Source organism: Armigeres subalbatus, chromosome 3, assembly GCF_024139115.2.
Source record: "Armigeres subalbatus isolate Guangzhou_Male chromosome 3, GZ_Asu_2, whole genome shotgun sequence".
NCBI lineage: Eukaryota > Metazoa > Arthropoda > Insecta > Diptera > Culicidae > Armigeres > Armigeres subalbatus.
In genome coordinates, this window is record NC_085141.1 from 249,505,525 (window position 1) to 249,529,913 (window position 24,389).

At 43.5% G+C, this 24,389-nt stretch overlaps 1 protein-coding gene across 8 annotated transcripts in view; it reads left to right on the forward strand.

Moving 5' to 3' along the window:
• The window catches only part of LOC134223374 (calpain-A-like), a 128,323-nt gene that overhangs the window by 75,904 nt on the left and 28,030 nt on the right, over window positions 1-24,389 (forward strand). For all 8 annotated transcript variants that reach the window (XM_062702514.1, XM_062702512.1, XM_062702513.1 and 5 more), the window contains 2 exons: window positions 10,245-10,916; window positions 10,979-11,836. In XM_062702514.1, the coding sequence (XP_062558498.1) occupies window positions 10,245-10,916; window positions 10,979-11,836 (1,530 nt within the window). The remainder of the gene's footprint in view (window positions 1-10,244; window positions 10,917-10,978; window positions 11,837-24,389) is intronic.

Sequence of the window (24,389 nt, forward strand, 5' to 3'; positions counted from 1 at the left end):
TATTGTGTTCTGCATTGCGCGGCCGTCAGTGCCTGTTTTGTCGTGTTTCTGCTCAATAAGCAGATAGTTCGCGCGGCCGAATGAGTAAACAATTGGTGCGTGATCGGACGTGTTTCAGGTAGGATTTAGAACATTCGTAAAATCCTAGTTTTTGGTTCTGATTTTAATGTTCAGTGAATAAGTGTGCGGTTGAACGTGTTTTGTATATAATGTATGTTTGTAAAATCCAGGTTACTTTGTCCTCCTTTGGACGGTTCGTAAGTAAATTGATGAATATATTTTAATATTTTTTTCAGCATATACTGTTATTGACAAACGTTCTATATTGTCGAATAGAGCTCCCTATTATTCACCTTACCCACTAACACAAATTTTCCTTCCCGAGACATCTATGAAGGTAGTATGGGTTCCCTGCATCTTCACTAGTAGATGTTGAACTAACATTCCTTCCCTTCCTTCCGTGATTGTAAGGACGTGGCCAGGTATACAACTGCTACTGTATAGGAAAAGGTACTAATCCCAAGTACCAATTTGCGACAACATACAGTAGATTGCTCAATTGAGCATTGTATAGCCACCCACGATTTGTACAATCACATATGCTATGCTATGCTATGCTATGCTATAACGACATGGTGATCGGGGGATCGCTCTTCCCTCATCGACCGGTTCACAATGGCACGTGGGTTTCCCGTGACGGCTTTACAGAAAATCAAAACGACCACATCTGCATCAGCCGAAAATAGAAACGGAGCCTTCTTGATGTACGGAATAAACGTAGTGCCGATATCGCGTCTGATCATCACCTCCTCATCGACGAAATACGCCTGCGCATTGCGCGGATTCGTCGGCAGGAGGAAAGAGTTGGACGACGTTTCAACACACGCCGACTGGAAGATGCCACGATGAAACGGTCCTTCGTTGAAGAACTGGAGATGCGTGCTGAAGATATTCCGGAAGGTGGCAGCGTGGAAGACCAATGGACCGCCATTTGCCTCCTCTACGATATTTCACGACGCTTAAGCGGGGCGAAGATGAATGCAACGATGCCTGTGAAAGACGCGAATGATCAGTTATTGACCGACCCGGCTGACCAGCTGAAACGCTGGTTCGAGCACTTCGAACAACTTTTTCAAGTGCCAGCCAGGCCATCACCACCTCGGCATGATCTGCCTAGGATCCGACGTATAACACGCGTCAATACCGAAGCTCCATCACTGCTAGAGATTCAAACAGCCATCCGAAGCATGAAATCGAATAAAGCCCCAGGGGTCGACCGCATATCAGCCGAGATGCTCAAAGCTGACCCCATGACATCCGCTCAACTACTGCATCGTTTATTTCGTAATATCTGGGACACCGCAACTTTCCCGGTCGACTGGATGCAAGGTATCTTAGTGAAGATACCCAGAAAGGGTGACCTGACTGTATGCAATAACTGGCGAGGCATTATGTTGCTGTGTACCGTTCTCAAAGTTCTGTGCAAAATTATTCTAGCCCGGATTCAGGAGAAGATCGATGCGACTCTCCGGCGGCTGCAGACCGGATTCAGTGCTGGAAGATCCTTTGTTGACCATATTGTCACGCTCCAAATTATTATGGAGCAGGTCAATGAATTCCAAGAGACCCTCTACTTGGTATTCATTGACTACGAAAAAGCTTTTGACCGTCTCAATCACGATAATATGTGGGGCGCCCTGAGACGCAAGGGGGTTCCTAAGAAAATCATCGGCCTCATCGAAGCACAGTACGAGGCCTTTTCGTGTAGAGTGCTGCACAATGGGGTCCTGTCCGACCCTATCCAGATCGTAGCTGGTGTGAGGCAAGGATGTATTCTATCACCGTTACTGTTCCTCATTGTAATCGATGAGATTCTGGTAGATGCGATTGACCGTGAACCAAACCGCGGGCTGTTATGGCAGCCTATAACCATGGAGCACCTGAACGACTTCGAATTGGCTGATGACGTTGCACTCCTCGCGCAACGGCGCTCTAATATGCAGAGTAAGCTCAACGACCTTGCCGAGCGCTTCTCTTCGGCAGGTTTAGTCATCAACGTCAACAAAACCAAATCGTTGGATGTAAACACGGTGACTCCTTCCAGTTTCACAGTAGCCGGGCAACCAGTGGAGAATGTTGAAAGCTTCCAATATCTTGGTAGCCAAATGGCGTCAGACGGCGGTACCAATATCGACATAGGCGCACGGATAAAGAAAGCAAGGGCTATGTGAGTTTAAGAAATATCTGGAACAACAAGCAGATAAGTGAACGCACCAAAATACGAATTTTCAACTCTAACGTGAAATCTCTGCTGTTATACGCTAGCGAAACATGGTGTATATCAGTGGAGAACACTCAACGGCTGCAGGTGTTCATTAACAGATGCCTGCGGTATATAATTCGGGCATGGTGGCCTCACAACTGGATCTCAAACAACGAGCTCCATCGTCGTTGTCACCAGAGGCCGATAGCAACAGAAATTCGGGATCGGAAGTGGGGCTGGGTCGGCCACACTCTACGTAGGGGCGGAAACGAAATCTGTAAACAATCATTAGACTGGAACCCAGCGGGACATCGCAGCAGAGGCAAACCCAGAGGCTCATGGCGGCGAAGCCTTAATAAAGAAATAAAAGAAGTCGACCGAAATCTAACCTGGCAACAGGTTAAAGCGATAGCCGGGCAACGCTCAGGATGGAGGTCTTTTAAGTCGGCCCTTTGCACCACCGGAGGTGTACAGGATCCATAAGTAAGTAAACCACACGATACGGAAGCAACGCACAACTGTCATTTTTATTATTTCACGCATGCTGCGACGCAGCAAAGCTAAATCAACAAAAATGACATAAATGCGTTGCTTCCGTATCGAGTGGTGTGCCCCCGAAAACGCGAGCACTTTGAAACCTGGATTCCGTGAGGATTGACCTTAAAAGTAGGCATTTTGCCGGAATAAGGCAATGGTCTTTAAAAATCAGTCAATGAAGTATCACAAACAAAATACAATTACCCTGTTGCTGAGACGAGACCTGCAAAGAGGAAAAAATGTAACTTCAGCTGCTGCCAGTCAACTGCTGTCACGAACTGTCAGGTGCAACCAGCAGCTTTTTGAGTGAAAGTATTGGTATCCCAAATAAAATATTCCACATCATTTTTGTTTTACCAAGACATTTTTACTTTAACGAGTATTCCAAACCTTCCGTTTAGCTTGTTAATAATCAGTAATAAACCTGTGTTTTGTTCCCGGTATAAAAATCCTTATGAAAATGAATTAACTATTTCGTGAATTGGATACACTTTTATTGTGCTCAGAAGGGTCCACCTGGGGCTTAGGTGAAACAGTCAAGTAAACAGTTGAAACTCGATGGTCAACTGTGATGAAAAGAAGAACAAGTGTCAAAACAAGAGAAAAGAAGCAGCGTCTTTGCAGGTCTCGTCTCAGCCCTGTTGACCAGGGCTGCCATATATACAGATTTATCTGTATTTTACAGATTTTTAAACGTCAATACAGACTTGATACAGATAAGAAAATTATTTTGAGCTTTTTAGTGGAATGTCTTCACTTGTCATAATACGAGTTTGTACAATCCCATTGAATTCCACCACTTAATTGTATCTTGACAGATACGTATTTCGACCTTAACAGTAAAGCCGTCTTCAGTATCTCGTACTTGACTCGACAATTAAGTGGTGGAATTCAATGGGATTGTACAAACTCGTCTTATGACAGATTACAAATTTTTTACAGATTTTTTAAATAGAATACAGATTTGTACAGATTTTTGTTATTTTGAATGTTATCATACTTCTAAAAATCACATGAAAAATCTATTAAAGTTTAAACCACAGCTTAAACCATATTTAAGAAATATCAATAAAATGAGTTGTGACTGATTTCTGGGTACTTGGCAAACTCATTTGAGTTTCAAATGAGCACTGGTATGAAACTGATTGGATCTTTAAAAAAGTACTCCAAATGTATTTTAAAGAAGCCACGTAAGTGTGAATTTTTAAGTTAGTTTGCTTCCTGAGTACATTCTGTCATCAGATCAGTCAATGTATATCGAATTGACTGCTTGGTATCTATGAGTAGTTTATGTAAATAATAATTATAGAATTATAAAACAAATTAAGATGTTTTACAGTCACACAAGGAAATTTGATTGCCCTTGTGATGTTCTTCTTTCATAAGTTTGTGAAATTTGTTAAAGTAAATATGTAGAAAGGTTTAAAACATATTTATCTATCACATAAGAAATTTATAAGAATCCGATTTTTATTCTCAATCTTGATTTACAATAAATACGGACCTGTGCTATTCGTACCATGGTACCAAATGATAAGAATGAGGCCATCTATGAAGAAGACAATAATTGGTATTTTAAAAATTTTGTACCATGATGCGAATACCACCAATGTTTCATTAGTTAAAAATAGATTTCATTTACCAAGATTGATATGTGATTAACAAATTATTCACTATTTCCCAAGTGATTTAACAATTGCAAAGAGCGATTTATGATGACGGATTAAATTAACCAACAAAGTAACCAACAAACAGAAAACAATCCCAGCTTTACTGGTTATTAAGATATTTTATCGAATTTAGTAATCATTATTTAAGAAATGACAAAAGATGTTTCCTAATTCGGAAATATTGTAGAAGTTAGCAAAAAAGCTCCGAGAAGCATCACTTGTGGGCTCATGATAGAACTGTTGCTGAGGTCGAATAATAATTGAGATGTGGCATTTAAAGACGACATGAAAATAATAATAAATTATAACAACCGAGAAAATTTAGTGATGAGATGCTTCAACATAATTGCATAGAGCTCCTTAAAAGATTCCTACGGATTTCTGGGATTTCTAATTTTATTTACCTGGTTTTAAAAAATGAATGTTATCTAAATACATCGCACTACAATCACCAGAATAGCTATTTTGCATCACTTAGAAAAAAATCTATTCTCCCCTCAAATACAGACAATACAGATTTTTTACGCAAGTTAATACAGATTTTCGAAAAAATCATCTGACAGCCCTGCTGTTGACAAATTGGTTTTATCATTTTTCTATTGTAAAAAGCCGGCGAATCGAACTGACGACTCCGAGCAAGGCCGGGTACAAACAGCTAGTAAATTTATAAAATCTGCAATCTTTCTGAAAATTTGGCATATTTTTTACCTGTACACATTGCTACATATGTAACTAAACCTATGTAACCTATGTACTAAACGGACCATAATTATACTTATTTTTGTAATTATCGCTATCGGGGCTGACAATGGGTCTGGGGGGGGGTGAGAATGGGTCATCGCTCTCTCCAGCAGTCTGGAGGTCGAAGAGCAAAATCGTTCAAAATGGTCTCTTATATTTTTGTCTTCTTGCCCTCAGATCCATTCAATCTATTCTACAAGCATTCTAAGTAGTTGAAACAGTGACCCATTCTCACCCCCATTTGACCCATTGCACTATGGTCCAGGATTCAGATTTACGCGGAAAGATGCATTTTACGCCAAAACTATATTTTTTAGAAAAAACTGTTGTTCTACAAAATTGTTCGAAATAGTAAGGCCATCATTATAGTTCTACCAAAAAATAGGGTGGCCCATCATATAAAAAAAATTAGAATTTTTTTTTTTTATTTCTCAGAATATTGACATGTTATGTTCTACAAAGTTGTAGCGCAGCTTATTCCAATCAATTTTGCTGTAGCTCTTAAGCTGGCTGATTTAGATCAATTTTACCAAATTGGATTAGGGGGTACCTAAAAAATAGTATTTTTGATCTACTTTTTTGTTTTATATTTCTCGGGTGAGTTTTAGAGCTAAAAAAATGCAACTTTTGATGGGTGAATATGCTCAATATCTTTTTCCGATCAAAAGTTATAATAGTTTTTCTGTCAAAATAACATTTTTTCTAAAGTTGATATCTCCGGTTGAGGCAGACCAAAAAATGTGTTTACACGGCATTTGAAAGAGCAATTCATATTTTTCATTATGTCAAAAAATTGGATATATGTTATTTTTTTATCTCAAGTTTTAACAATATTACTAACATCATGTTTTTCAAATAAATTGATATAACTCGACAACGGAAGAAGATACAGACGATATTCTTATAGCAAAACACGCGTTTTAAAACGCCCCAAAAGTCTTCAGAAGATGACATTCGTGAGAAATGAAAAATGAAAAATCTACAGCTTAAACACTTTTTATAAATTTTATCATTATCATCGTATTGCAAGATTTGCGAGAAAAGATGCATTTTCGGTCTGAAGCATACTTTTAAGAAACAAAATTTGTTCTACAAAGTTGTTCTGGATACTTGGGCCCTTATTATAGAGTTACTGAAAAATAGGGTGGGCCATTTTATAAAAATGTGAAATTTTATTTTTTTTATTTTGCGGAAAATTGACATAAAATGTTCTACAAAGTTGTAGCGCAGCTTTTTTCCATCAACTTTGCTATATAAACTTTTTATGTAGCTCTTAAGCTCACTTGTTTAGAGTAATTTTACTTACCAGGATTAGGGTGTCCCTCAAAAAAGAATATTTATAATCTGCTCATTTCATTTTTTATTTTTCACGGATGTCACCTTCTGAAAACTTTTGAGGCTTTTTAAAACGCGTGTTTTGCTATAAGAATATAATCTGTATCTTCTTCCGTTTTCGAGTTATATCAATTTATTTGAAAAAACATGATTTTAGTAAAATTGGTGAAACTTGAGATATAAAAATAACATATCCTAAATTTTTTGACATAATAAAGAATATTAATTTCTCTTTCAGATGCCGTGTGAACATATTTTTTTGGTCTGCCCTAACCGGAGATATCAACTTATGAAAAAAATGTAATTTTGACAGAAAAACGATTATAACTTTTGATCGGAAAAAGATATTGAGCGTATTTACCCATCAAAAGTTGCATTTTTTTGACCTCTAAAAGTCACCTGAAGACGACTTTTTTGAGAAATGTAAAACAAATAAAGTACATCAAAAATACAGTTTTTTTTTAGGTACACCCTAATCCAATTAGGTAAATTTGCTCTAAAGCAGACAACTTAAGAGCTACAGACAAAGTTTTTTAGCAAAATTGATTGGAATAAGCTGCGCTACAACTTTGTAGAACATAACATGTCAATATTCTGAGAAATAAAAAAAAAAAATTTCTATTTTTTTTATATGATGGGCCACCCTATTTTTTGGTAGAACCATAATGATGGCCTTACTATTTCGAACAATTTTGTAGAACAACAGTTTTTTCTAAAAAATATAGTTTTGGCGTAAAATGCATCTTTCCGCGTAAATCTGAATCCTGGACCATAGTGCATTGTCACTCCCGACGACGGTATATTTCTTTTATTTTCCAATATATAATGCGACTGCTATGCGAATAAAAATTAATACAAGTGGGTTTTGATTTTCATATTTCTACAAAGAAGCCTATTATTCCTTGAGTTTTTCTTAAATTGTAGGCAATTTTAAGCTTTTTCTGAATTCAAAAACGCCAAAAACCGACATAGGACTCTCATGCGGTTTCAGTACATATTGGCGTGAAAAAATCGACAACATGGACAATTTTCATGCGGTGCCGCGCCGATATATTTTTGTGATATTGCCGATTTGTGCGACAACGACTGCTGCTGTTTGCTAGGGTAAATGATATATTTTGGACATGTACATATTTTGGACAAGCCTGAGCTTCTTCGATCAATTTTAGATAATGTGTAGGAATTTTTTTATCGAAAGTATGATCATTGCATACTTTTACCTCAACTCTAGCGGCTCCTGATGAGAATTCACAAATCAACTATTATTTATCGTTAAAATTATCTAAAATGTAAAGCTTTCTACCAAAGTGCCTGCTGGACGCCAGTATGCAGGAGAACATGCATTATAGGACTCTTCGTAACATGCACCTGAAACACGTTTAAATTGGTTCAAACGGCAATCTTGAGGTCCTGCGGCCAAAGTTTGATTGTAATTGAGATACTAACATATTCCAATGGCTTAACATGAACTTGAGACGGATGAAAAGGGAGTGACCAAAATGAAGTTATGTTTTTATGCATCAGACATTTATTGGTCACCCCATGTACAGTACATGGATGAACCATTAATTGCCAACTTTCAGGCTGTTTTCAATGATATCGATAAGATTGCGAAACAATGTTAATTTCTGGTTTAATCTATGTCAGTTAAGCAAATAAATGCATTTAAATGAATGTGGATACGTGTAGGTAAGTCATACCATTGAGATCTGTAGGTGGCCATTTTTAAATAAGGAGAAAATGACTCTGTCCAAAATATATTCATTTTCCATGTCGAAATTATATATTTGATGTCCAAAAAGAAAATATTTCAGTTCGCAGTATATCACAGTTTACACCTAGTAAACGTAATTTACTCAAAAATTGGGCAATGGAGACACAAGACTAATCATAGGTTATGTATTTGGATGAACCTAGTGGTTTTTAATTGGTTTATACTATTCAATCTCGATATTTTTTCTAATGAATGTCCTGCGCTTGTCCAAGATACATCATTTACCCTATACGTTACTTTCACAGGCAAAAACACACCCTACATTGAATGATTTTGCAATGCTCCCAGCTCTGCTCCTGGCGACTGGCTAGACGAATAAAGATGAGAATGTGACGCTATGATATGTTGCTTTTATTCCCTGGTTGGTACGCTCCAGTTGTATTTATCACTTTGTCGCTACTAATGCTTCGCTATGGGATGCCTGTAACAGTGGGGTCGTATAAATGCGATTTCTGTTCTTGAGTTCTGTGTCTGTCCCTCACATTTGAAGATTGATACATGACGCGAAATTCTTTTTTTTCTGTTTCTATTTCTCCTTGCAACGATTGAGTGTTGGGTTGGCGTTCAAATTAAAGTCTTACCTTACCACTTTCTTATTCCCATCTTAACCATAATTGCATTGTCATGCCAGTCCAAACAATAAATTTCGATCTATATTTATTGTTCATTCTCCCCCACTAGCAAAAAAAAATCTTGTTGCACTTGTGGAAGATTCAGATTTGTTTTCAGTCTCCAGATGAAACAATCTTTAAGCATTTGATTGGTGCCGTGGTTGATATAAAAGTACGAGGACTGTTAAAATGTGCACCTCCGGAAAAATGTGGAGAGCCCAAACAAGACAATTACCCTTTATACACAGAACGTACTGTTCCCAGATAACACTCCTTCACATGTTAATAGTTTGAATGCTAATTAGGTTTGTTTTGGTCAAATTTAACATGCTCTTGAAATGGGTATAATCATTCGCTCTCAAACAGTTCGTCCACTAATCTCCGTCAGAAACGTTCAAAACAGTTGCCATAATGGCAGAGGAAGTTGATTCATTTATAGGGCGAACATTAAAGGTAGACAAACGGGGCGAACCAAAACGGCTCTACTTCGACCCAACCAAGTTCAAGGAGGTGTCCGGATTGTACTCCCTGCCGGGGGTTACTGTCAAGGTACCGTTTATTCATTATTTTGCCACATCCGAAAAGAACAGCCATGACCTTCGAAGACCAATGCTAATTTATCTATTCCGACCATGTGCCTAGTGCACATGGTCGGGATTGTGCCACCTACTCAACTCAAAGGTTCACGCAGCGGGATGTCCATGTTCCGGTCTAATGGAGTGTTCATGTCTCGTTGGAAAGCTTTTACTCCTTCTCCCGATTGGATGTCGCGGTCGGACTGTGCAACGGTTGTGCGATTCCGGAGTGTGGTAGTCCCTCCAACTGATGTCGGTTGCCGTGGTCAGTCGGTAGCAGATAACGTTTCGGTCATGACCAGCTCCTCGGTGGTGGAATCCTTGGTGCAGCGAGTGATTGAACGGAATCTGGTCTATGTTAGTCCACAAGTGTTTGACCGTTCAACAGGGCTAGGGGATGTGCAGTTTTCCGGCAGTGGGGCAAATGGGGTGCAGTATCACTATGGGATGTACGATCGAAGCTATGGGCGATACTGCCAGGAGAATCCGATGGAAAGCTTCTACTACGGCAGCTACGAGAACCCGTGCCCGGTTCATGCACGATATCTGCCACAAATTCCGCTGAAAAAGTACTACACACCGGACGGAGAGTACATCTATCGAGTATAGTGTGATTTGTTTGTTGTTTTGTCATATTAGTAAAAAATATGTGATGACATGTGATCAATTGACCACGAATCCTGAATGGCATATGTTTCGAATAGGTTATTAATTTTAATTTTCGTCTTCTCATTCCAGCTCGGTGAAAAAGGCAGTGGCTTTCGAACGCGTACCGATGTTCAGGATTACTACGTCCTCCGCAGTCAGTGCCTTGAAAACGGATCACTGTTTGAAGATCCGGAGTTTCCGGCCGTTGCCGCATCGTTGATGTTCTCGCGCCGTCCGGATAGACATTATGAATGGCTCCGCCCGCATGAAATCAGCGAAAGTCCGGAATTCTTCGTAGAAGGTTTCTCTCGGTTTGATGTTCAGCAAGGTGAACTGGGCGATTGCTGGTTGTTGGCTGCTTGTGCCAACTTGACGCAAGATCAGAAGATGTTCCTCCGTGTAGTTCCGGAGGACAACAGCTTCGAAGATGAATACGCTGGAATCTTCCACTTCCGTTTCTGGCAGTACGGACGATGGGTCGATGTAGTAATTGACGATCGGTTACCGACCTACCGTGGGGAGCTGATTTATATGAGATCATCGGAAAAGAACGAATTCTGGAGTGCTCTGTTGGAGAAGGCCTACGCTAAACTGCACGGATCTTACGAAGCGCTGAAAGGTGGCACAACTTGTGAAGCCATGGAGGACTTCACCGGAGGTGTAACCGAAATGTACGACCTCAAAGACCAAACACCGCCGAATCTTTTCGCCATCATCGAGAAAGGATTCCAGCGGAATTCAATGTTTGCCTGCAGTATTGAGGTAAGCGTACACATCCCACTAATAGCTAAAACATTTATTTAACAAACTTTAACCATTAACAGCCCGACCCGAACATAACGGAAGCGGAAACTCGCGAAGGCCTCATTCGAGGTCACGCTTACTCGATCACCAAGATTCAACTGGTGGACATCGTAACGCCCTCTACCTCCGGGAAGATCCCACTGATCCGGCTGCGTAATCCATGGGGTAACGAAGCCGAGTGGAACGGGGCTTGGAGCGATCAATCGGCGGAATGGCGATACATCCCCGATGAGCAGAAGGAAGAACTCGGCCTCAATTTTGACGTCGATGGCGAGTTTTGGATGTCGTACCGAGACTTCACCCGGTACTTTGACCGCATCGAGATTTGTAACTTGAGCCCGGATTCGCTCAGCGAGGAGCAGGTGAACCGCGGAAAGCTTCGATGGGAAATGTCCACCTTCGAGGGTGAATGGGCCATCGGTAGCACGGCCGGAGGTTGTCGAAACTACTTGCAGACCTTCTGGCATAACCCCCAATACGTTGTTCATTTGGAAGATCCCGACGAGGATGACGATGAAGGCAAATGTACGGTAATCATTGCGTTGATGCAGAAGAACCGTCGGTCCCGCAGGAATATGGGCGTGGATTGTTTGACGATTGGGTTCGCCGTGTATCGGTTAACCGAGCGGGATTTGGCACAGAAACCGCAGAAGATGAACTTCTTCAAGTACAATGCTTCGGTGGCGCGTTCGCAAGCGTTCATTAATCTGCGTGAAGTGAGCTGTCGATTCAAGCTGCCGCCCGGTGATTATTTGATCTTGCCGTCGACGTTCGAACCGAACGAAGAAGGTGAATTCCTGATCCGTGTGTTCTCTGAGAGCAAAAATACCATGGAGGAGAATGACGAGGAGGTTGGAGTTGGTGAAATTGATGATCGGGTGAGTACCATTTTTTCAGTATATGCACAACAAAATATAAGAAGTAAATCAACGTCAAGTGCTGCACGTTTTTCACATTTAAAACATGATGAAAATTATATTATCGTCTAGCGATTCAGTGATTTATAACACTACTGTGCTAACACACTATGGAAACAGAAATGAAAATTGTGTTACAGGAATAACTTTTCACGTGAAGAGTATAATTTCAGCATAATAGTCCATACTAAACTAATTCACACGCACTAGAATGTTATGTACGCCATTTTGCGCCGTAAAAAGTTATTCGATTCCAAAGCGCGCATAGAAAAAACATATTTTTCCAAATTAGAGTCCTATAAGAAGAGTTACGCCATGTACCACGTTGGATAGGTCTCCTGATCGCTTTTCCTGATTCTGTTTCAGTTTTGACACTTGTCCGATGGATCCTTTATTCCAAATATTTTTTTGATTCTAAAAGTTACGACTTCACAATGCTTCACAAAAATGTGTTGGTTTATTAGTATTACAGCTTTGTAGAAGGTGATTAAAGTGTCTGAATCATATAAAAAAAGCTGAGTTAAAAAAAGATGATTTCAGATCTTCCAAGGAGGTGCCAAGGGCCACACCTTGTGTCACTGCTCATGACATCATAAGCAGAAGATTAAGGGTTCGATCACCCTTTCTTATTTCATATTAGATGATTTCGTTAATCATTTAGCTCAATATCTTTACAAATCAGCTAGCAAGTAAACTTCAGTTCGGGTCAGGTCCGATTGGAAGCCAGCAAAGAAATGGAAGCAAGTTTTTTCTTGCTTTCATATTGCTGATGAGGATGTTTTTCAGGTAGAAAAAGGTAAGTTAATGGAGTATGAACGTTAGCAATTGTGGAATCTGGTAGTCAAATGCTACCAGTATATAAATATTGCAAGAATTGATAGGAAAATATTTTGATGGTCGAACTAAAACAATGATATCTTTGTTTCAATATTCCGGTGGTTGAAGCAACTTAAAAAGCGTTTTCGTTCGCTTCAAATTTAACAATATGTTTGTTTCAAACGTACTAATTTTTAGTACTAGAACAAACTGAACTTTTGTTTGAATTTATCTCAAATATGTTTGTTTGTACCGTACTATTTTCTGCGCGACGGTTCTTCAAATGTAGTTGTAACCAAGATTTTTTTTATGTACAGGTTATCCGACTTCGTCAGTAGATGGGAATAACCAGCGCGGGGGGGAAACATACATTTTCTGTGCAAAACGTAAACAAACGAGCATAAATTCTACACGGTTAGAAAAAAGTTCCTAATTTTAGGTACTTTTTTTCTCTTGCATCTCCTTCCCTCTTCCCTTTGTTGTCATAAAATGAAGAGCAAAACCACTCAACAAGGGCATTAAAGTGTGGGAACCCAACGTTGAGTAATCTCATGTTTACAAAAGTTGAGTAAAATTTACCTAACTTTTGGATAGTTTCTATTTAAAATTAAGTATATTTTACTTAATATTAAGTGAATTTTACTTAATTTCAAGAAAAAATTACTTAATTTTGGGTTCCCACACTGAACCCCCGATTTGAGTGAAAAGTACCTAATATTAGATACTTTTTCTAACCGTGTATACAAAAATCCAAGATGGCTGAGTTGGGGATATTGACAAGTCGGATAACCTGTACATAAAAAATCTTGGTTGTAACAATCAAGCTTGTCTCCCTTGTTAAAGATGGGGCACACTACACTTTCCATCCACTCCTGTGGTAGAACATCAACCTCCCCAAGAGCAGTAATGTAAGCAATTATTTATTATGTGTATCACACTAAGGAAAAACCAAGGGATTGAATCGAGAAAGGCATCGTCACCGCTAGGTGGATTAATCTGGGTTTTTATTGCTTGTTGGGTATCTTCATTATTGCGACCAGTTTATTGATCTATTGTGATACATTCCCCTCATAACGTCATAATGAAGTATCACTATTATTATTAGAGATCGTCATTGAATGCTCAAGAGCATTATCCCAGTTCGGTACTACACTTCTCATGAAATGCAATACCGTATAGGGATTTGATCTCCAGATTTCAAAGGGTTCTTTAGCCCCTTGCTGACGAACTTACGTCTTCGATGAAAAAGTGCCGGACATCGACATAATAGATGTTCAGAGTCTTCTTTCTGCATGTCACAAAAGCGACAAGCAACAGCTTCAAGTGATAATGGCTCGGACAATCAGTGGCCCATTATAAGACCGGTTGAAACATAAGGTCTGCCGGGGAATATTGAACCCGAACAATCCCGAGTAGCTGAAGGGATATGCGCACAAATAACTGAATCCAAAGCAATGTTGTTTGAAATTTTACATTATTTATTTCCCACTTTTCTTTCCCATCCTTCCTTCCTTTAATTCCTGCCCTTCACTTTCCTGATTCCTGCTTCCTTTATCCTTCCCTTATATCTAATATAACCTTACTCACGTTGAGTCACGCACCCCGAACCCCGTTGGCCTCGGCGCCGCCACCGTCACCGCCTTAGTCGACTTGAACGGTCTGTGCGTAGGTGCAATTGCACTGGGGATTTTCTTCTGCACGCCGCATGCTCGACGCGAGTGTCATCAGCGTACCAAAGCTCGTCAGCTCTGGCTTGTTGTGGCACCTGTGAGCTACTCCGCGATGTCTCCACAGCCATCTGACGTGCCGCAAAGACCGGTTACCCGTGCCACGATGATCCTACGAAGTAAGAGAAAAAGCCCTGAAGGCAGTGAACCATTAACACCATGCTCTGATTCGTAGATAGTCGGTTGTCTTACCCTAATAAGGGGCTTCCGGTTCTCTAACTCTAACTTTGTTGCGCGAGGGTAGGTGTCCAGGCCAGCAATTCGCCTATTCTGCGCCACGAGTGTTTGATAGCGGTTATGGGAACACTTTATCCAGAAAATTGATCGTCCACTGCTACACGATGTTACGCCAAAGCGCGTGGCTTGACCTAGCAACAAGATGGCAGAAACAAACGTTTCAGATTGGTGGTTCTATTCAGTTGCCCGCAGCTCGAACTCACCTGCCTTTAACTGTCTACCGGCACAAACTTCCTGACAGAGAATTTATTATTGTTGCAATGAACACCTAGTGCCTTACAGGCTGCACTATATACACCCTAGATTGGACACCGACCAAAGTTTGATGTGCTGGCAGCCTCACGAACCGACGCGCACTGATGCTCACCCGTCTTCTGCTCGCCAACTCGTCTATCTAACCGAGCGACGTTTTATGAGCAAGGGGAAAGGACCGATGAGAGCACTCTCTTCTCTCCCGCCTGTCTCGATGGAGTGCCCGCGGTGGGCGTCGATCTCTCGCACGATCACTTTGTGTGGGTTTTAAATACTTCGGTTGCTTGCATCTTATCGTTAGTGCATCCCTTTCCGCCGTAAGTTGTGTGTGTGACGAATGCTTTTAAAGATGCGTCGTTTCTATTTACCTCCGTCTGTTGGCGACACTGATGATCGTCGTTCCCGGGCTATGTGTTGGTGAATTGCTGCTTGCGCATCTGCTAGATGCGTTGTGGGTTCAAGGTGGCGTAGATGGACAGGGGTTTACAACTATCAGCTCGCAGAGCATTTGCCTTAATTTGGGCCGCAACGTAAGGTTTTTGGCCACAATCATAACTTCAAACAACAAGCAAAACGTATACGTAACACGGTATACTTGCAAAGATCTTTTTTTAGAAAGATTTATGCTTTTGCGAGTCACTGAAACGTTCGAAGTGATAAATCGCTTCGATTGCCTAGCAATAAACGTGCTACTTCAAGACAATTTTTGGAGTGACTGAATACACTCCCAAACAGTTTTAGATGTGCATGTTGCCGATTTCAGAGCATTTAAAGCTGCTACACTGTCGGACATTATGCATACATTTGAATGTCTATAGTTTCTGCGTAAGCATATTGTAACAACTGACTAGCTCAGGGTCAATTACTCTTAGGGCCGGCTACCACCTACTTTGGGAGGACTCACACACAACCACAACTGGGACAATGGAAGACCAAGACACCAAGAATGGACCCTCTTTCCGTGAATAAAGTGACGCAACACAACTAAATATTCTTATACATATTTATTCATTTTCTCATCCCTTGAAGGTATAGGGCACTGCACGGACTACTTTGTCTCTTTCTCGCTGCAAAGAAATATGAAAACAACAAGGCCAGTAAACGTCAAAGTTTATGAGGAACGAAAAAGAAAGGGATGTTTCCGTGCAGTGCCCTATAGGACGGGAGGGAGGGTGTAGGTTGACGCTCATTTGCATGCGATAGAGAGAGAGAGGAATGATCGTTTACTTGCCAGTGCTGAATCACCGAGTGGTCGATGGGAGTAGCTTGGGTGGTTCTTGGCGACGAGCGGTCTAGAGATACCTTACGTGTGTTCGATATCGGGATTCGGGACTGCGATAGCTGCGGTTTGGTTTCTTGCGTCGAACTGTTTGAAGCGGCTTTACGTGTGGTTGCTACTAGAGGCCTGAATAAGAGAAACGCGGATAGAAAATATGACTCTGCCAACACTGCATTCATTCTTCTTCATCAAAGAACAACACATGAAAAGGAATAAATGGTTTATGTAGATAAAATCATACAATCTGCTATTTAAAGTGTCCACATCATTAAACAATAGAATCCAATAAACAGTGCAATTCCATATCATAATCTATAAATAACTTGCATATATTATTGCAAACATATGTAAAATTTGTTTATTTAAAAATGGCATAAAATCGAATTTAGCCGTTTTCAGTATTTGAGCCAACATTTTGGCTGCTTGACAGGTCTCCTGCTCGATTGGCTGCTGTTTTTTGACAGTTCGATTGGCGGCACATACTTATCCGCGTTTCTCTTATTCAGGCCTCTAGTTGCTACCTGTACTGCGATGGTGTTGATTGCGGTATAATCACCTTCAAGTGTCCTGCGTGCTTGCTGGGTTGGTTGTAACGAAGATTATGGCCAAACAATAGAGTGACGTCCCATGACTCGTGGGTAGGGCAGCAACAATCGGATATTGGGCTATCCGTAAGCGGGGTGGTCCCACTAGACCTTACAGCAGCCCTCACCTCCAAAGCGTGAGTTGCCACACTCCTACCACGTGTGGCGCGACAATATCGAAGGGTGTTGGTACATAGTACGTCGAACTGGTCACCCTGGCCACGCGCAAGCTCAAAAGCGACGCGGCACTTGTGAAAGCGACGCTTCATATAGAATGACAGAGCCGAACTGTGGGACAGGTTCCGGTTCGTATTGTTCGTTTTGGCACCGCCGAGTGAGTAGTGGAGTAGTGGATCCGTGTAAGAAAAGGCAATTTAATTAATAAATTAATTCGATTTAATTCTAGTTTAGAAGAAGTATTAGAAGTTCAGAGTGCTCTTTCTTGTTATTTGCGAAGTGATAGAACCCGGAAAACAGTATCGATCAAACCGCTAGTTAACGATAACGCAGGTCAAATTGAGGTTAGTAATGAATCCGCGCTAAGAGAATAAGATCGATAACATCATTAATATCAATTAAGTTAGCACGTGGAAGGGGCCGTTTCCTTCCAATCCATCCGCCGTGTCCGATAGTACGCACCTGAAAAGAAAAGTAAGAAATCAAAATTATACTGAAATGAAATAAATAATATAACCTAATACTTACCTAGAAATTACCTTACCCGCCGATCGGGCGAGGATTCGATGTAGGGCGCGAGAAGAAGTAAGCGCACCGAATTGTAAGTGTTGATTTATTGTAAAGCAAACCATAAGTACTTACCGATTATAATCAATTACAGTTTGAAGCATTTATCGCTCTCAAAACCGACCGCCTTTTATTGACACGCCCTACCTCCCACAACAAACTTCAAAAATTCGTGGGAATGTTGAGTGGAAAGGCCACTATGGATGGACGATTGGAAGAGGAATCTAACTGCGCGGCCTGTCAGCGTCCGGACAGTGTAGAGGACATGGTCCAATGCGACCAATGCGACGCTTGGAAGCACTACACCTGTGCAGAAGTGAACGAAAGCGTCGCGGGCCGATCGTTTGTGTGTGGTGATTGTACCCAAAGGGGCGACGAAGTCGTCTCAGTGCGTAGTGGATCCAGTCGCTCTAGTACAACATCGACCTTTTCCGTCTGCCTAAGTCAGCTGGTGGAGCGGCAAAAGCTGGAACGGGCTCGTTTAGAACTGGAGATGCAACGCCGCCACCTTGATGAACAGCAGAAGTTGATCGACGAAGCCATCGGCGACGATGAACCGGAAGATGTTCGAAACGGATGTCGTAACGATAAAGCGGGCACCCGCACACCAAATAAGCACCTTTCAACACCGCTCCCACCGGGAGCTTCGACGACGGTCAACCAACGCTCGAACCCGCCAGCGGTTACCCCAAGAACCAACGCATCGATTATCGCTTCGGTCCCTCTGAACAGGTTAGAGCCAGCTACAGTGAAATACCTGCGAGGTATGAAGAAACCCGACGCAGCCTTTAAGGAACTCAGAGAACGGGTTGAGCAGTGCGAGACTCGCGCCAACCCAACATCTGAACAGCTGTCTTCCCTTCATGAACAGCTAGAGCTTTGTCGGAAATTATTAGAAGGACTCCAGCCCACCGCGGAAGGGAATGAACGGTCACAGAATCCAAAGGCGACAAACCCGACAGAGCTGCTACCGCCAAAACTAACGAACCAATCGCACTCGGTGAAGCAGACTGGAGCCATTCCAAAGGGTAGCAGGTTGCAACCAACTCACGAGAACGAATCGACGCCGACGGAACGTCACGCCGATACCGGAGTAGAATGTGAGACCTTTCGGCCGAGTGATCTTTGGCCTTTAAGGAAGCCGGTAAGCCAAACTGGCCCACCACCGGTAAGTCAAGCTAATCCAACGTCTGAAATTCGTCCGAATGATATGGAACCCCCAGGTAAGCGTCAAGCCTTCAGTATTCCTACTGATTATATGAATCTAAATGCCATAAATAAATACCCCACGACCAACATACAAGTAACCCGAGAGCAGCAGCGAGCAAACGCGCGCTCGGTCAAAATATATACACCTCCTAACGTTCCCCAAGAGCAGCAGCGAGACGCTCTCGCGCGCCCAGTCAGTACAGAATTGAATGATTATCTAAACGATTCTACAATCGGCGCACAAACGCGTAATTTTCCCTCGCGTGCATTTCAATCGTCTCAGTCACCTCGTCAACCAGAAAGAGTGCATCAAAATCTAGTGAGCTTTCCCCCAGTGCAAAATGGTGCTCCCACACAACGACAGTTAGCAGCAAGGCAGTCCCTGGCTAAGGATCTCCCGCGATTCACTGGTGACCCGGCGGAGTGGCCGATTTTCATATCCAACTACCAATACACCACGGAAGCATGCGGGTTTTCAAACGGTGAGAACATGCTTCGCCTGCAACGGTGTTTGTCTGGAGCAGCACTTGAAACCGTGCGTAGTCGGTTGGTGTTACCGGCAGCGGTGCCGCAGGTGCTCGAAACCCTTCGTATGCGGTTTGGACGTCCGGAGTTGCTGATAAACGCTCTTCTCCGCAAGGTGCGGGAAATTCCAGCTCCAAGATCGGACAAGTTAGAAGGATTGATCGACTTCGGGATGGCGGTGCAGGCACTATGTGACCATATCGAAGCGGCGGACGAACGTGCTCATTTGTCGAATCCGTCTCTGCTGCAAGAGCTGGTAGCGAAACTTCCCGCGGACCAGCGCATGATGTGGGCTGGATACAGGAGAGGATTTCAACAACCGGATCTGAAAACATTTGGCGACTATATGGCGGCCGTCGTGCGGGACGCGTCCAGTGTGGTACTCTTTGATCCAGAGATGAGGCGAAGCAACACCCGCGACCGGTCAAAACAAAAGGGATTTGTGAATTCCCATGCAGCGAGCTCTTCTGGAAAACAGGAAGATTCACACGGTGAACCACCGAAACAATTTGATTGCGAACACTGCCACAAGGGTGGACATCGAGTGCGAGACTGCAGTGCTTTCAAAGGACTAAACGTCGATGATCGTTGGCGAAGAATTCGGGAACTAGGTTTGTGTCAGAGCTGTCTCTTCAAGCACGGACGGAGAGCGTGCCGAGGAAGGAAGACTTGTGGCATCGAAGGTTGTCAATATAGTCACCATAAGCTTCTCCACTCCTCTAGAGGAATCTCGCACCAGTCTGTACCACGCCTACAGGTAGCTGAGAACCACACACATCGGGTACAAACTACGTCGACGTTGTTCAGAATCGTTCCGGTGACACTGTACGGAGTCAAGGGTTCAATAAACACATACGCATTTCTCGATGAAGGCTCCGATCTCACTCTGATAGAAAGTGACTTGGTGACGTCGCTAGGAATAGAAGGTACCCCATTTCCTCTATGCTTACGGTGGACAGGGAACACCTCACGCATGGAGCAGGATTCACAACGCGTGACTATCGATATTGCGGGAATCGATCAGGGAAAGCGACATAAACTAATTGATGCGAGAACGGTCAAGAACCTTGGATTACCATGTCAGAGTTTCCTCAAGGAAGAAGCTGTCAAATCGTACAAACACCTGAACGGAATTCCTATCGCCAGTTACAATAACGCTATACCCAAAATCCTCATCGGAGTCGACAACTTACGACTGGCGATACCTCTCAAAGTGCGGGAAGGCGACGGAACAGCACCAGTGGCGGTGAAAACCAGGCTTGGTTGGTGCGTCTACGGTTCCCGAGGAAGAAGGAAAAATGAAAGCTACAACTTCCACATTTGCGAGTGTTCATGCGACGACACGCTACAGGAATCAGTCAAACAGTTCTTTGCCATTGAAGGGACCGGAACGGGAGTCACTGAATCAGAGGTCCGAACGACGAAGGAAGACGAACGCGCTCTGACCATTATGGAGCTCACAACTCGACGTGTTGGTAATCGTTTTGAAACGGGCTTAATTTGGAAGGAGGATTACGTGGAGTTTCCGGATAGCTTCCCCATGGCCGTGCGTCGGCTTGAATGCTTGGAGCGCCGGATGGATCGTGACCCGGGGTTGAAAGAAAACCTCCACCGTCAAATACGTGAATATGAAGCAAAGGGATACGCACATAAAGCCACGGAAGAGGAAATGAAAGCAGCGGATCCCAGAAGAGTATGGTATCTTCCAGTTGGAGCGGTGATGAACCCTAAGAAACCAGGGAAAATTCGCGTCATCTGGGACGCAGCGGCCAAAGTCGACGGTGTATCGCTTAACGGGGCGCTTCTCAAAGGCCCAGACCAACTAGCTTCGCTTCCTGGGATTCTATTCCGCTTCAGGATATACGGTGTGGCAGTCAGCTCTGACATCCAGGAGATGTTCCACCAAATCCAAATTCGTGAAGAAGACAAAACCTCCCAACGTTTCTTGTGGCGCGACCAACCAAATCAGAAACCAACGGTGTACTTTATGGACGTCGCTACGTTCGGTAGCACTTGCTCGCCAGCCTCGGCGCAATTTGTTAAAAACCAGAACGCCGAACAATACAGCGAGGTCTACCCCGACGCAGCGAAAGCGATAATAGACGATCATTATGTCGATGACTATTTGGCAAGTTTCTGCTCGGAGGAAGACGCAGCGAAAGTGGTCTGCGAGATGCGATACGTACACAACAAAGGAGGGTTCAAGCTGCACAACTGGCGGTCGAACAGTAGCAGGGTGCTGGATCAACTGGGAGAACACCAGCCCGAAGCTAATAAGCAGTTCAATCTGGTAGACAGCGCGAAGAACGAAAGGGTGCTCGGAATGCTCTGGAGTCCTTCGACGGACGAACTAAGCTTTTCCACTCAAATGAGCGAAGAAGTACAAACACTGATTCGAACCACCACACGACCTACGAAAAGACAGGTTCTACGATGCGTAATGACGCTGTTTGACCCATTAGGGCTACTCGCTCCGTTTATTATTCACGGGAAAGTGTTAATCCAAGACCTATGGAGAGAAGGCACCGGATGGGATGAAAAGATAAGTGCGACCATCTACGCAAAATGGCTACGATGGGTGCAAATGATCGAGTACATCTCGGAAGTGCGAATTCCCAGATGTTACTTCCCCCACAGCAACCAGAATACCTACAATAACGCCGAGATTCACGTATTCGTCGACGCTAGCGAGGTAGCGTACTCCTGTGCAGTCTATTTACGCACATTCGATCAGAGAAGAAACCCGCAGTGCTGTCTGGTCGCCGCAAAATCAAAAGTCACTCCACTCAAACCGTGGTCGATTCCCAGACTAGAACTCCAAGGATGCGTATTAGGCGTACGTTGGTCGAAATTTGTAATGGAACATCACAAAATTCCTATCTCTAAGAGGAGGTTTTGGACGGACTCCAGAACCGCTCTGGCCTGGATCCAGGCAGACCCAAGAAATTATCGTCAATTCGTGTCATTCAGAGTGAGTGAAATACTGGATTACACAACGGCAAGCGAATGGCGATGGGTACCTTCGAAGTCAAACCCTGCAGATGAAGCGACCAAATGGGGAAGTGGGCCGTACTTTGATTCAAATAGCAAGTGGTTTCAGGGTCCCGATTTTCTGTATTTATCGGAAGATGAATGGCCCCGTCCTAAAGAACCAGTGATTACCACCTCCGAAGAGATACGCGCATCGATCTTACACCACTATTCGTTTGAGCCGGCGGTAGATTTCGATCGTTTCTCCTGCTGGGATCGACTACTACGAAGTACGGCATACGTGCTCCGGTTCCTCCACAACTCGTCTAAAAGACAGCCAAAGTACACTGGACAACTATGCCAGGCCGAACTCGAAGCCGCAGAAGTCACAATCCTGAAACTCGCCCAGCACGAATCCTACCCAGATGAGATCACAGCTTTATCGCGGAAAGCTCCGAACGAGACCGGACAGGAGACCATAGGGAAACATAGTGCTATCTACAACCTGATTCCAATATTGGACACCAATGGCTTGCTACGTGAACGTGGAAGGATTGGTGCAGCCGGAGACGTCTGCTACAATGTGCGCCATCCCGTTATCCTCCCGAGGAAACATCGATTAACGGAGCTTCTGGTTTTTCAATATCACTGTCGGTACGGCCACGGTAATGCGGAAACAGTGGTAAACGAGGTTCGACAGCTGTATGCCATACCAAGACTTCGCTTGGTGATAAAGAAGGTGGCACGTAACTGTACTTTCTGTAAGATACGACGAGCCAAACCGTTGAATCCATTGATGGCGCCTCTCCCACCTGCTCGTCTGGCTCATCATACACGAGCGTTCACATACACAGGGGTGGACTACTTTGGGCCGCTTCTAGTTAAACAAGGGAGATCAAACGTTAAACGGTGGGTCGCGCTATTTACATGTTTGACGGTACGCGCTGTGCACCTGGAAATCGCCTACACTCTAACGACAGAATCCTGCATCTCGTGTGTCCGCCGTTTCGTGGGTCGTCGAGGACCACCTGCTGAATTCTTCAGCGACAATGGGACCAATTTCCAAGGAGCAGATCGCATACTACGACACCAGATTAGCCAGGGACTGTCAGAAAGTTTCACCAGCGCTCGCACTAAATGGAACTTTATTCCACCGGGAGCACCGCACATGGGCGGAGCCTGGGAACGCCTGGTACGATCGGTCAAAGCCGCTATGACTGAAGCGTACTCAGAAGGAAAACTCAACGACGAGGGGCTGCAGACGTTGGTCGTGGAGGTCGAACACATGATTAACTCAAGGCCTCTGACGTATCTACCGCTCGACTCCGCAGAAACAGAAGCGCTTACTCCGAACCACTTCTTGTTGCTGAGCTCTTCGGGGGTGAAGCATTGCGGGGTACAAGGAGCATCCACCATTCGCAATCAACCCAGCGAACCAATTCGTCGAGAGATCCTGGGGAGGTCCTGGGAGCAAATACAACGCCTGCTCAACACCTTTTGGAAACGATGGTTGGTCGAATACTTGCCGGTGATTCGTCGTCAACCAAAGTGGTTTGATGAAACCCGAACGCTAAAAGAGGGAGATCTGGTGATGGTCGCGGAGCCTGCGAAACGCAACGGATGGGAACGAGGACGAATCATCCGCATGGTTCCGAATTCAGATGGCCGTCCTCGACAGGCCGTCGTGAAGATCGGGGACAAGAGCCTGCTGCGACCGGTAACACGATTGGCACTTCTCGACGTTGTAGAAAAACGTGAAGTTTCGGAGGACTCCGAACTACACCCGAGGGGGATTGTTGGTACATAGTACGTCGAACTGGTCACCCTGGCCACGCGCAAGCTCAAAAGCGACGCGGCACTTGTGAAAGCGACGCTTCATATAGAATGACAGAGCCGAACTGTGGGACAGGTTCCGGTTCGTATTGTTCGTTTTGGCACCGCCGAGTGAGTAGTGGAGTAGTGGATCCGTGTAAGAAAAGGCAATTTAATTAATAAATTAATTCGATTTAATTCTAGTTTAGAAGAAGTATTAGAAGTTCAGAGTGCTCTTTCTTGTTATTTGCGAAGTGATAGAACCCGGAAAACAGTATCGATCAAACCGCTAGTTAACGATAACGCAGGTCAAATTGAGGTTAGTAATGAATCCGCGCTAAGAGAATAAGATCGATAAC